General features: G+C 37.3%; 1 protein-coding gene across 5 annotated transcripts in view; it reads right to left on the bottom strand.

Annotated features, from left to right (window-relative positions):
- Positions 1 to 1,657: 1,657 nt before the first annotated feature.
- LOC114933108 (protein O-mannosyl-transferase TMTC1) overlaps positions 1,658 to 15,068 on the bottom strand; it is a 162,326-nt gene continuing 148,915 nt past the window's right edge. For 4 of the 5 annotated variants that reach the window (XM_029305572.2, XM_029305575.2, XM_029305570.2 and 1 more), the window contains 4 exons: positions 12,890 to 13,089; positions 12,541 to 12,676; positions 6,209 to 6,338; positions 1,658 to 5,143 (listed from right to left, as the gene is read on the bottom strand). In XM_029305572.2, the coding sequence (XP_029161405.1) occupies positions 4,958 to 5,143; positions 6,209 to 6,338; positions 12,541 to 12,676; positions 12,890 to 13,089 (652 nt within the window). In that variant the 3' untranslated portion in view covers positions 1,658 to 4,957. Of the gene's footprint in view, positions 5,144 to 6,208; positions 6,339 to 12,540; positions 12,677 to 12,889; positions 13,090 to 15,068 lie in introns of those variants that run through there. The other variant, XM_085484089.1, reaches the window with a different exon arrangement.

Raw genomic sequence — 15,068 nt, 5'->3', positions numbered from 1 at the left:
TTTTAAAACATCTCGGAGATTTAGAGCAAGGGGGTTCATCAGATATGGGGAAGGCACGACCCTCGTCGTTTCCCAGGACGTTCGACGAATACAGATCACGTAACCGCACTCGATGCAACGGGACGTACATTCATCCGTTCTGGGTTACCGAGCCGTCACGATGCGCCAGGATATTGTCCGGATTCGTATTCCCACGTGGCTCCCGGATCATGCAGATCCGCCTGCCATTATCGGCAAATCCGCCTATCGAAAACGTGATAGCCGTCTTTTGCGCAATGTAAATCAAACCGCAGCTTGATGCGCGATGCATTTATGGATGCCTTCGCATATCTCGCTATGAGAGAGCATAAGCTATGAGAGATGTAGAGCTTTAAGAATCAATCGAACGTACTTCAAGTATTTTGACAAAAAAAATAGAGGAAGAAAAGGAACAGTTGTCGCTGCCTCCGAATCGGTATACGTGTTTCTAATGTTCCTAATGGCACGGAAGAACGTTATACTCTAAAAGAAGAATTTCGCGCGGGTTCAAAGATTCCGGTAAGGAGCGATTTACTAGCTCTACGTGACTAAAATGCGCGCGGTATGATCATACAATTCTTTTTACAAAATATTATCCGTGAGATCGTGCATAGAAAGTTTCTCGACGTGAGAAAATTATCTCGCGCGAAAGACGCTACTATGTAAAATAGCGATATTTTCTTCTTTTTTTTTTTCCTTTTTTGTGAAATAAATAACGAAACGCAGACGAAAGGATTCGTGGGATAATATAAAATTCTGAACGCTAATCTTTATTCAACCTTTACGTTGACATTCCGTAGCAGCAGGGTGGAATAAGGACTATTTGAATTTTGCGAAACGTTTAAACCGCCAGCAATTACCGTTAAAATTACACGATACTTACCGGGACACCAAAATTCTGCATTGCGGTGAGCTCCATTATTTCCAGGCGTTGCCGACTATAGGGTGAGAGTGCTAGTACGCGCTCATTGTGAACTGAACATAATGCCAGAGACTCTTCAAAATCATCTGCGCGCAGTAGATTTGCTCAGACGTGAACCGACTGAGTGCACACAAGTATTCGTTCATGGAGTGAATCACGTATAATTATTTCTTTTGCTCGGTCAATGGTTATATAATTTTATCGTAAATACATCTCATACCCTCAGAATTTGTAATAAGATGAAAATTTATTTAAACGATACTTGAAATTTATTTAAATAAGCCGAACGATAATTGATTTAAGGAACTTATACTTAAAATATAATATCAAAATAAAAGCAATTTTATATAAATTGTGAAATATTAATGATAAACGATAGTGAATGTGAACGAGCTCACTAAATAGTATATACTCATATAATTATTGCACTTTATTATCACGTTTGCAATAACAAACACGTTACACACTTAATGAAAATTATAACCGTGCTATCATGTTAACTCTCCTCGGCGGAAGTTTGTCGATCTATTCTTGCCACACTTGTGAGAGGAAGGGCGATCTGTAAATTTACTGTAGCTTGGTCGATGAAACCACAATTTTGGCCGGACGACCATAATTAAACCGGGGAAAACTGGATAATTGATTAGGTGTAGGTAGTCTGGACTCGCTAATATTAGCGATGGTCGGATGCCAGCACATAAATCAAACATATATAGGTATATGTATAAACATACACTTTATTATGATAATTTATAATTGTTGTATTCACAATGAATATGAATAATAACATATCGTAATTAGATATACAAACTAGTCTATCAAGTAGTAACCTAGACTAATCAAATTGCGGCTAATTATACACGGCCCACGTACAATTTCTGGTATTGAATTTGTATATCGATACCGCAAACTTTTTAATTTTTTATTCTTTTTAAATGTTTTTGTTTCTTCGTCTGCTATATTGAACGGATCGATAACGCTAAGCTCTCGTTGACATTCTACCCGTTAATTCCGTTCGTATATAATGATAATACTAATCAGCAATTGGATTTGTCCATCGGCCAAACGTCCTAATAAGAAGAAGACTGTCATACATGGTAAAAATGAAATATGTTGCAATTGAATCTATATTTGCTGACGTTTATTTATATATAGATGGTACGGGGCTCAATTCCTATATGCTATATGAATTAAAAATTATTTTTAGATAATTAAATGTGTCCCACACCCTTTCGACGTTCGACCATTACGAAATATCACAAAATTGTTTCCACTAATATAAATTTGTATTTGTCATGACGATAATATAATTTTATTTATGCAGCTATGCTATCTCAAGAAATTTTTTAATGAAATATACGTGGTGCTAAATGCTTACTCTCTGTTAAAATTGGGAAAACGCCTAAGGCTTAAGTGTACGAAAAATAGAATACTCGGATCACTTCCATTTATCGTATTAAACGTATTAACTTGCAAGTATTTTATTTCTTACCTTAGCTAATGAGCAACTCTCCTATGATCCTCTATTTTAGCTTCATCCGTACGATTCTTACGGAAAAGCTTGAGACTCTCATCTCCTGATTGTAATGATAATATGATGCTTGTGCAAAATTTATGCAATTCTGATTGACGCTGGCCGATTAACGTATATAATTTTATTATATTAACTTCCGTAATTAAATTCTTTTTGTAATTTAATCAAACATGAAATATAATTTTGGAAACATTAAATACGATTGCAAGAGAAATGTTCTAACTCTGATGTAATTAAAGCAAATAACAAATTTTATTCTACATTAACTACATCAAAAAGAAATATTAAAATAAAAATATCCGAGCTCTGCGAATATCAAACAAAACTGTGGAGAGAACAGTATAGTAACTAAAAATATAACTTCATACATATGCATTGTCATTTCCATATACCATTATAGTTTAGATCTCACGTTTCATTCTCATCTTCATGTTTCGTTGCATTTTTTCCCACTATCCGCAGTGTTCTGCAAAGTACCATAGGCCGTTGCAACCAGATGGCCAAAATGTATTTATTCGAGTTTGTTATAATAATGTTACACATGGCAATAATTTATAGTAGAGAAGTTTAATAAGCAACATCGCCGAAATTTTCGATGTAACATATTTTTTCTGTATACAGGTATGTACATTGGTCTTCTTAATTTTGGCAAAGTTTTGCAAGTACTCGTAAAGCGACGTACAAGTAAATTATATTTTATTCATTTTGCTTGTTACGTAATAAATTATTAACTGCAAAAAAGATCTATCCATTTTACAAGTTGTCAAAAATAATTTTCAACAACATTTTATTTAATCTCTAGACAGTTTTAATATTAGAGTCAATAAAATTGGCTTAAAATATAATTGTAGTTGTATAATACATTTAAAATTTTTATATCGATGTCAAATTTAATTTTAAATAACTTTAAAAAATGTTTTATTATGCAATAATAAATGTATGTATATAAATTATTGTATGTGAAACTTTGTGTCTTCTTTACGATGTACTCGCAGTATAACGTTGCCATACCAAGCTCATCGAAGAATGTATATCTCTTTGAAAGAAAATTGTTTCTGTTTTTATTTTTCATATACAAAAGCCATACCAAACCGCAGATTAGTGGTACATTCATTACTCTAATATTGGCACCGTGTATTTACGTGCTTAAAATTGCGTGTCTACGAGAGAGGCACACAAAGAATGATCCGAGAAAGATTCTTAAAAGTATATATTTATATATATATATGTATTCATCTAGAGTACTGCGCTACAGTGTCATTATCATGACGATAAAATAAAATTCGGCGCCATAATTTCTCGTTTTTTTTTGCGTACAGTTTTCATCATTGACATAAGCGGCAGAAAAAATATAATGCATATCTCGATAAATGTGTGATTTAGCATATTTATTGAAAATAAAAATGATGTACGTTTTTTAATGTAAGATTTTTAGCAAAAAATTTTTCTTGCCAAGAAAATTCATTTATTTTTAAAATTTAACAATATTAGTTTATATATTAAATATTTGTCTTGACAACTATATACTATGTTGTTAAATTACTCATCGAAAATCTTTCAAAATATTTTTCACAAATATAATCTGCATTTTTTATTCTGACATTGTTTAATGAAAGGCTGCGTTTTTCAGATGTATATGCATAACGGCAGCTTTATCATTTCATCGAAACAGACATCATGAAAACGTTGAAAGCACACACGAGATACAGCAAATATTTATAGAAATACGTCATACTACATGTAACTATGTTACCAATTACAATTATCGCGTTTCGAAAGTGTAACAGACACATGCTGGACGCACATGATTTTATATCATATTTCGATTATGCGCAAATCGACACGCGAGAGAAACTTTGCATAATCGTTCATCGCACAGTTATTCGCTCGAATCTCCCTTGGTCCTCTCTCGTTAAGTATCCTTATGATAAATTTTAAAGTGGCAAAATAATTTTCAAGGTGTTTAATGCTAGTATTCAATTCTCACCATTGCACACATTGTCATTTGTCCTGGCCTGAACGATTTAACGTGTTCAATTTTAGAACGTTTTTTTATGTTCGAAGCCACAAGGTTATCTACAGGGCAGGCATTTATTTTTTTGTCCTCTCTCTTTGTTTTCCATCAGCGACGTTATTTTCGGAGAGATCGCGAATCTTTGCGTCGTCACTGTCCGATCGACAGTATAACCAGGATGCCACGAAGGGGAATACATATATAAACGATAACAATGATACATGCATACCTTCCATTTCGATATCACGAATGATCCGCGACAGGTCGAGAGCTTGCGGTCCCCAGTTAACACACAAACACGGCATACGAAAAATATTCAGGCATTCCGCTATAATAGGATTCTCTTCGTCGCTGACGATCGTCGGACGAGGCTGCTATATGCGAATTAAAAATGCACTCCTCTCTTCCACGGCCCGTTTTCATCTGGCGAACGTGCTGGGGACAGGGCCGTTTCCCCGATTGGCGTCGACTAAAGTGTCTCCAAGAAATTCTGCACGAGCAGGGTCGGCGCGGTCACCCGCGCTTTTCCTTTTCTCGGCTGCCTGCAAGCGCGCACGTTGCAACGCGGCGCCCGCTGCAGCTGCTCCGACTTGTTGCTGTCTTGTTCGAGTTGCACCGACACACTGGCTACGCGCGGCCTCGAACATCCATTCTCCTACAACAGACAATTACCTATGCTCGAGCGGAATTTGCGACCTCCCCGTGATTTGCTGATTGTCGCCACATATGCATATGGACGGTAACTCCTGCGTCTGATTGTGTATGACACGCTCCAGGATTAGGATAAATGTCATGCAACTGCACTTTGACAGAAAGAGAGAGAGGGGGAGAAACGCGACTGTACACGTTACCAAATTAATATGATATTACACGATTGTTACATGTGGGGATATATGTATAGTTGAGGAAAAGTTATACAGTATACATAAATGGTAATTATAAAATGCGTTGGTTAATTAGTACCATCGCTTTTGAATAACGATGAGAGCGTTAATGGTGAATATCAGTTTGAACGTAGAAGTCTCCGGTTGAACTAAATACGGTTCCAGAATTATGAAACTTTAGCGAACTTTACTTACGCGTGCACGCTATGTTTCCAGTTGTACGGCTGATGTTACTTTTGTGCGTACATGCGTACAGATATCTATGACAATGCCTTTAATTCTGCATTCTACTCGAATTTATTATTAGTGTATAAAGTAAGAATGGAAAATAATGCGGAATTAAAATATCACAATATTCAAACATTTTTACGCTTAGTCAGATGATTTTAATTGTAAGAATTTAGAAAGAAATCTGATTATTTTTTAAATTGGTTCATAAATGTAAAAGAATAGTTTTACGATTATTGTAGGCACGCGACAATTATTATAAAAGCGATTTAATCCAGAGAAGACGATAAAAGAACAATGTGTGCTTAAATGCGCAAGTTTTTACGACTAAAATTTTTAATGAGTAGAACAAGTCGTGCCCGAGCCAATTAAGGTGCCGTAGACACGACGCTAGAATAAAAAATGAGAAACAAGAGAGAGAGAGAGAGAGAAAGATTAAACGAAACTATATCTATTTAATTAGAATTATGGCGAGAGACATAATTCGCGACTATAAGGAATTGCAAAAAGATGACAGATGGGACAGCGAGAGAAGTAGCGAGCTTAAATTCGCGAAACTTCGCTCCTGTACACACACAAAACACTGCGAGATATACAAAATTACTAACCGATATACAGAGATTCCGTTGATGTTGATGAGCCCTTTGACGAGACTCGCTTTGTAGCTCCCACGCACGAATGTATAAATCCCCGCGATAGATGAAGCCTCCTCGTCTCGCTCGTAACATTAAATGCCATCTGAAACAAAGAGAAATAAAATTTCGCATTGTTTACGTGCCACATTACTCATATCCATTCGCTTTCATTGTGTACACGAAATTATGTTTCGCGAAATAACGAGCTTGACATACTACGTAAGTATGCAATCTTTTTCGAGATCTGTCTCTCATGTAGATTATAAAAGAATTATTAATTGTTGTGAAAGGAGAAATAGACTTTGAAAAAATTCGCGTCTCCCTCCCAGTTATTTGACAATTATATTGTATACAAAGACTTCGATATTCTTAATAGCATCCGCTTTTGCATCGATTAAGTGCCATCATTCAACATCCGCTCGCACCCTCTATAAAATAAATTCGTAAGTAGTGTATCTTTTTTTACGCGTCGCTTGCACGCTAAATTCATTCTTGATCTCCCAACTCTCTCGCCCGAGTATCGTGTTTACGAGCCGTAAAAAGAGGGGAATACGGAAAGTTGTGATAGACGAGAGTGATATACAAAGATACACGACCTTATATCCGCGTATGTACATATTTGAGTTGTGAATTTGCGACTATGATATCTCACTCTCTCGGTGTAAAATATCTATGTGACATCGTATTTTCGGGTGTCAGGTGTTACTGTTCGATCGTTTACCGTTAATTGTAATCGCTCGTTGAAAGAACAACTCATGCATTAATCGTGCTGCAGCTTGTTACGTTCGAATCGCAATCGTCTAGCATTTCGAGAGAACGTATCGACGCGATATCTGTATATAATATAATTTTTGGATCAAAAAATACTGTTACATATTACGTAAATCTCTCGCTCACGGATTATCATATAGTTCGTGCAGGAAAAATATGGCTTTCATTTCGTGCGTCAATATCGCAATATCATAATTATAATTCGATAGCTAGAGTTCTCGTTTGTATAATCAAATGAATCTTGCGGTGTCAAAGTGAACGCGGCATTGTCCCGACTGTACATTCAGTTGCCCGAATAATCTTGATTGTTATCGAGACCGTAACATTTACGCGGACGTAGTTAAAGCAGATTCGAGACATTGACAATACCAGCGTTTTCGTACTGATTAATCGAACGCATGCCTATATGTATATATCGAATAGCTTTATTCCTCATCCTGTATCAATGCCGATATCGATCCGCACCAGCGACAGCGTTGACGTTCGGGTTCGGGTCTGCCTGACTGTAATCACGACGTGACTTAGCAATCTCACGTGTGTTCGAGCGCATCGGGTCAGTTTGGAAGCGTTCGTGATCGATCGTGTACTATTTGGGAGACAGTGGCAATTGCGGCGATACGACTCTATAACGCCAAGTCTAAATAATATCAAAACATCAACAACTAGAGAAAAAAATAGAACGTTTTATATCGCGTTTTACGTCAAACATTCAAGAATCGTTGTGGAGTAAAGATCATAGTCCGGATATATCAAATTTTAATCAATTCCATTTTTTCATTGAATTTTAATACATTCAATTTTGATGTTACAAATATGGAAATACGTGTATCTCTCGTATATATACAAATGTCTCTTCCATTCTCCCCCATTTCATTGTTCAAGAGCAAAAATGGAGGATGACGCTTGTGCGTCGAGAGATCTATGTATACATACATGCCGCACACATGCCACTTGTAATTTTACCAAAGGATTTAAAGATTAAAGTTTTGCGGCGAGCATTGTTATAGCCCTCGGTGTACTTTGGGGCGGATATTCGCGTGAAATAAACTCCAGCTCAACTGTGGTTGTAACGAAGTGGTAACGCGCGGCTACCGCCGGTCATATCGCCCCCGTTTGGTAGTGGTTCACCGATAGACCGGATGAAACACGGCGCACCATGAATTATAAAATCGCTATTTACAACGGAAGATAGAGACCCGGTGCCAGGAGCGGTTGCGCGCAAGTCGAAACGCCGGTGTAATATCGCATCCTGCCTCGTGGAAACGATAGCGGGCGAAGGCTGATTCAGAATTATTGCGGTGTGCATGTGTGTGTGTGTGTGTGTGCGTTTCTTTCCCGCGCATTCCGGACGTGTCCCGGACCGTTGTTGCAGATTGTTGAGATCGCGCTTTGTACCAACTCGTTCGCCGCGATCATCGTGACGATGTATCACGGCAATCGCTAGTTACTGATCGTCACTTTCATCCCCCTTCGCTTATCGCGAGTGTGTGAAATTTCAGTGAAAAAAATATTTACTCAAACGCACGCGCGTGTTGCATTTCATTGGTCGAATCTGCAAGAGTATGTGCAGGTAGCGTCGGTAAATTCTCGATTTATCAGCTCGTCGAGCGCTTAATGCAACGCAACGACGACGACGTTATCGCACCGGTGGCATTATCCCTCGTAGAGTGGCTTTTCTCTGAATTTATATGTCCGATAGGGGAAAAGGTGCGAGAGAAAGAGAGAGGGAGAGAGGCAGTTTGACGCATTTCCATCGTAAATGTGCCAGCCATTCGATCGACTTTTACGCGTTGATCCTTATTCGAGATATTATTTTCTAGACAGTCGATTCGCGCGTGCGATACGGACATATTGTATTGGTTTTATTCTAGGAAATTGCGCGGCCATGATAGAAATCTCTCGATGTGTGTAATGAAAATTTCTTCAATTTTTCAACGCTAATTAATGTTCTAATACGTATATTTATTTCAACGAGCACATTGTAAATCGAGATTTCGAAATTATCGAAATTAATACGATTTAATGATAGACTAGCAAGTAAATTTAAACGATAAAACGAGACCGTATTTCAAATTTATTTTCAATCTATATACTATACTTTCGACGCTCGCTGCGTATGACTCAGCATTTTGCAGTAATTTAGCCAATGTTTCGGAAATTGGACATGTGTATGATTCTTTAAATGAACTGGAAACTCATTGAGCGGAAAACATTTATAGTAAACAATTTCATATGCAATGATCAAACGATTTTGGTATAAAGAAAACGCGATACGCTTCTAAAACATAACGATAATCGGTGATATTTTCAGGGAACATTATTCCTCTCTATTGGATAACAAACTCGATTTTAATTAAGTTCACCGCGATTAATTCGACTATAAAAAGATATCGATTGCATTTAAAACAAATAATTATATGAAATTACGTGACATTCATTATATTCATTAATGTATATTTATTAACCAAATTATTATTAATTAATTAAAGATAACTTTTACATAAAAATAAATTAGTAATTATCAAATAACGCGATATTTATAGATTTATTAAATGCAGGAATAGAATCAATATCTTTTTATTTCTTTCACTTTTAAATATATATCTCTCATCAAAATATTTAAAATAAATAAATATAAAGATACGGTATATGATACCAAAAAATTTCAGATGGACACTTTATTGACAATATAGTAGTTAGTAGAGTGACATATAACTCTTTTGTATTAAATTTTATATCATATAGCGATTCAATTTAATTATTAATCAAATTCAATTTTAATTAGTCGCAAATAATGAAATAATGCAAATGAAAGAGTTCTACACAAGGAATAATTCTGATCCACGTGCTTGACGTTTGTACACAATATCTTTTTCAAAAAAGTAAAATACTAAAATATTCCATATTGTATAATTAAATAAAAAAAAAACATACATGTAGGTACTATATCTAAAACAAAGCTATCTCAATTTCATAATTAATATTCATACCTACATGTGTATTTTACACATATTTTGCATGTATTGTACGCGTTGAATATGTATGTGAGCCGTCTATTTGAATACATTATAAAGAAATGTTGAAAAGAATACTCTCTTACACATAAAGTATTCGATAAAGAATGCTTCCATTGTCTTCTAAGCCAGTTCAGAAAGAAAGAGAGCGAGAGAGCAACTTTTCTAAAATGGTATCGTAATATGTTACATATCCAGTCGATGGTTTCCCCGGCAGTGTCAATATCACATTGTACGTCTATAAAAGTGGACGTGGTATCGAGATATATCCGATATCGAGCTACGTGCCGATCGCGACACTTAATTACTTTAGATCGGAAACGGCGTGTCTCGAAGCGCGAGGGACAAATGAAACCGTGACCCAATCAACGAAAACCGCGGACGATTTATGAGAAATTAATCCGACCATCGCGAACCGAGTGGAAATAGCAGGACCCCGCCTCTCGGCTTGGCTTTAAATAAATGAAACGTGAAGCACTCTCATGCTGTATAGAAAGTTTTCAGAACAGTTCCCCGTCGCATTAACGACGTCGCGATTCAAAATAATATAATTAAACAAGGTCGCTAATGCCAGTTTGCGGACGTCGGATTGAACAATACCTTTCAAAGTTTCTTTCACGTACGATTATTGACAAACAAGAATCCTGAATAATATAATGAATATTCTTGTATACGCGACGTGTGTGCACGTCATTTCGATTCAATACACGTCGAGTAACAAATATAAATTCCACACCTGTCCCAGCGAATAATTCACATTTTTCGCAAACAATACACAAGTTAAACGTATACACGCGCATAAGGTGAATGCGCGGTGAATCAATGCGACGTGATAAATAGCACAGAAATGCATAAAAACATGAATGCGGCATTTGTCCGACCGTTCTTGGAATTGCAGATTATATAAGTATGGATATCGATTAAATGTTAAATTTGTCAACCGTCCTATTATCGGAAGAATCACACTAAACGTTATTTGCATCGCAGATAGCATTTTTGGATCTATACGTGTGACGTGATGAAACGATCACTAATATTGTTGCGTATCAACTTTAATCTCGTATAAAGTGGCAGTTTCAACAGTTTTTTTCATTTTCCTTCACTATACATAGCTACACGCTCTCGATGTTTCACCAAGTCGTTACGGATTGTGGAATTTATATTTGCATTTAAAATCCGGGCGATGCACCACATCTGTCAAACGATGCATATTGAAATTTCACGTGTGGTAGCAACAGACAGAGAGAGAGAGAGAGAGAGGAAAATTCGCTGTTCGACTGCCTATCCGCCGGCACCTCTCCGAGCGTTGTTTCTCCAAAATTTCACCCCTCTTTCACCCCGTTGCTCCTACATCCCCTGAGCCACGCCTCCCTGACCCTGCAAACTCGTATATGCTCGGACGACGCCAGTACGCTGTTGGTATGCGGCTCTTCGTTGCTAGCAACCGGTTGAAAGAGAGAGAGAGAGAAAGAGTCGGCTACAAAAACAGCGCGAATCGTCGCAGGCAAATTTACTGCGCGTGTTTTATAGGCGCTATTTGCACACATACACACAAACACACTTATACACTCTCTCGCGCGCACAAACGGGGCGTAGGAGGATTACAGCGCGAGGGTGGAAAAATAGGCGATAGAGGGACGGTGGTGGCGGTTGCAGTGAAAACACGAGGATGCACTACTTGCGCGCGCGCCCGTTATCGTATAATCTACATGTGTACGTAGACGCGGTGCGTCCATAAATGACCGGATGACTGACTGAGACAGAGCGATCGCGTCGATAGGAAGTGCGGAATCTGTTTGTCTCTTTTTTACATACATTTTTTTTTTTCCATTTTATTCTTCGATATATATATATATATATATATATTTCGCATTAGATACGAAAATTGCGCGGAATTTTTAATCAACTCGCGCGGAACGAAAGATCGGGGCGCGCTCGCCGGGAAAAAAATTGAATTCGCCCGCTGATTGCGAATCGACGTGTGCGCTAACGTATACCGGAGCACTTGCCGCGCGAACGATCCACGCAACGCTGCAAAGCCCATCTGAAATTGAAAGGATTTCCGCGCGCGCGACGGTAGCACGCTTCACCGCATGCACGGAATTTGCAACGCGCGCGCGCGCGCTTGTTTGTACACACAGACACGTATAATATATCGCGCTGATACCGGGGAAATTACGAATTTGGACATTACGTTGCACGCGCGCTCGAGCGACTGTGTGTCTCTCCGGGAGAGAGAATGTAAATTTGATACTATCTTAAATATATATAATTCTATGAAACACGCTCGAGAGATATATATGTATGTAATGCTTACGCTTATTCTAACGCGAAAGCGTTAGAGGGATTAAATGCGCGGGATAGTCGAAACACATGATGCTATTCTCACGGTAACTTTATGAAATACGTACTTCCTTTTTGGTCCCTTTTGGAAGCTGCTATTGCCGCCCGTTTCGTATACGAGACTATAGAGATACGTCCGGAAATGTGCATTCACGCACAAAGCTCGCAAATGCTCACCTGATGATGAGCTGGTGTACCCTGGACCACTGACCGCGCGACCTCAGAATCCTGAGTGTACCGATAAGCGACGGTTTATGCGACGGGAAAATCTCCATGGCTTTGAAATAGTACCGGAGCGAGGGCAGCCATTTACCTGAAAGAGACGAAGCAAGTTTTGCCGCGGGTGTAAATATAAGGATTTTTGCGACACATGTGCGAGCCGCTCTCTCGTCCTAACGGATAAGAGACTTCAAGATCATGTTCTGTATCTTCGGCGACAAGCATCTCGCTTCTCCTCTATCGGGGAGGGGGATTTCAAAGTCCTTCCACCTGCTACTTTTTAAACTTACTTCGTTTAATAACTCACCGTTCTTGTACAACCAGTAAGCATACTCAGTGAGAGCGTCCGGGTTTCGCGGCTGAAGATGAATTACGTGTCTCAAGAGTTCGCCGGTTGCAGAACCGGTGGCGATCCTCGCCAGGACCCTGTATGCCGGTGCATACGCGGGATCCAGCGACACGCATCGCCTCAGCATCTCGATGCACTGTTCGGTCCGATTTGTTCTTCTGAAACCAACAATTTATCATTCCAACCACTTCGATATCTTGCTACATATTCATTTAGCATTTTATTCAATAATTTAGAAAAATGTATAATTGTCGTTTACAAAAGCTGCGACTCTTTCACATGCACAAATTAAAAAGAAATAATGTAAGATCTAAATTTGATATATTTTATATATAAATATATATATAAAATATATATTGGAATTGTATTTATAATGTATAGAAAGAGAGAGAGAGAGAGAGAGAAAAAAAAGTTCAATGGAATGTAATCAACGGGCAAAGTAACGTATAATTTATTATTCTTAATCAGTAACGCGCAATTCGATTCTAATTAGCGTCAATTATAAATTTAATGCATACCGCATTCAAACAATATTATTAAATCATACAATATCGGACCACGCGCGCATCTCATTGCTTATGCGCCTCGCTGAAATAATATCGCGGCAGTATATATTTCTTGCTTGGCTTACCATACACCACTGCGCGAACAAATGTGACGAAAATGCTAGATATTACGATGCAGATTGATAGGCCTGCTAAAAAGGCTCGATTGTTAAAAAGAGCGACGGACAAGTTATCGTGGTAAATTCGGCATTCCCGTACAAATTGAACGGCAATTTCGCGAACGCGTCCGGCTGAATTATAGTCGTGCGCTTTCATGTAATCGACTTTGCGCCCGACAAAAGACCCGGTAATTGTCAGAGAATAGCGACGCCAATAATGCCGATCGACAATGCCGTTTTTACTGTTTACGCCTGCAGCTGGAGCGCTGCTTTTTACCAATATCACTCTATCGACATTTTCGTGTGATCGAAAGGGGAAATACTAACAGATGAAAGAGAATTTATACAGATACGCATCTACGCATACTTCTAGGATATATTCTAAATCTAACTGCAAATATTTTTTTAGGAAGGACTTCTCTTTTAGAAATTTAACTTCTATATATATTATTATATCTTATGTATTATTTATTCCTAATTTCTGCATCTTTATTCAACTTTGAATTCCGGAAGAGAGAGAAACATTTTTGAGATATATAATGCGCATATATATTTTCTTAACAAAAAGTTAAACTTTTAATCTTTATTTTTCATTTCCTTTTAACTGACATGCGTTAAATTGCGAGTAAAAGTGGTTGTTCTACATAAATTATAACATGTTATGTGGCATTATATTAATGATATTTGAAAAGTAGACTCAATAAATATTAATAAACTCCACATATTTTACAACACAGTAAATAATTTTTTACAGCATTTTCTTATAACGAAAGCATTCATAGTAATACCGCATTGTGTAATTCTGTAATTAAAATGAAAACAGAAACAAAGATATGCATCACACAACCTACTCATAAATGCAGTCACTCTATTTCAAAGAGAGACAGAAAGAGAGAGAGAGAGAGAGAGAGAGAGAGAGAGAGAGAGAGAGAGAGAGAGAGAGAGAGAGAGAGAGAGAGAGAGAGAGAGAGAGAGAGTCACCTTATTATAGTGCATGACATATAAGCACGGCATATTTTTCATGCGTAACACGCAATATACGTTAACATCACTTTCTGTCACGTATTTGAACCATTGTGTAATTTATTCAATGCGCAAGCGCTAATGTATATTGCGTAAAATCAATTATATAGTAAATATGCTATCCGTTATATTATACATTAAATTATATTAAAAATAGATTGAGCTAAAATCTGTCGTTGTGTCAAATATAATGATAATGATAATATTATGCAAATGTCATATCGATACTATGCCATTATTATTATTATTATTATATAAATTGGTGGAAAAGAGCTATTGCGTTAAATATTTTAAAGTTATCTTCTATTTATTATTGAATTGGGTTTTATATAGAAAAAGGCAAATTTACAGATTTTTAATAAAAAAATAAAAGTAGCTTGTACGATTGTGCTTTTATTACTTGTACAATTACTGAATGCATATGAACAATAGCGGAAGAATCAAAAGCAT

This window comes from Nylanderia fulva, unplaced genomic scaffold (assembly GCF_048542155.1).
Source record: "Nylanderia fulva isolate GAGA-0341 unplaced genomic scaffold, ASM4854215v1 Scaffold29, whole genome shotgun sequence".
In the NCBI taxonomy this organism is placed as follows: Eukaryota; Metazoa; Arthropoda; class Insecta; order Hymenoptera; family Formicidae; genus Nylanderia; species Nylanderia fulva.
Note: the sequence above shows the minus strand (reverse complement) of the source record. Positions and strands in the feature narration are given on the sequence as shown.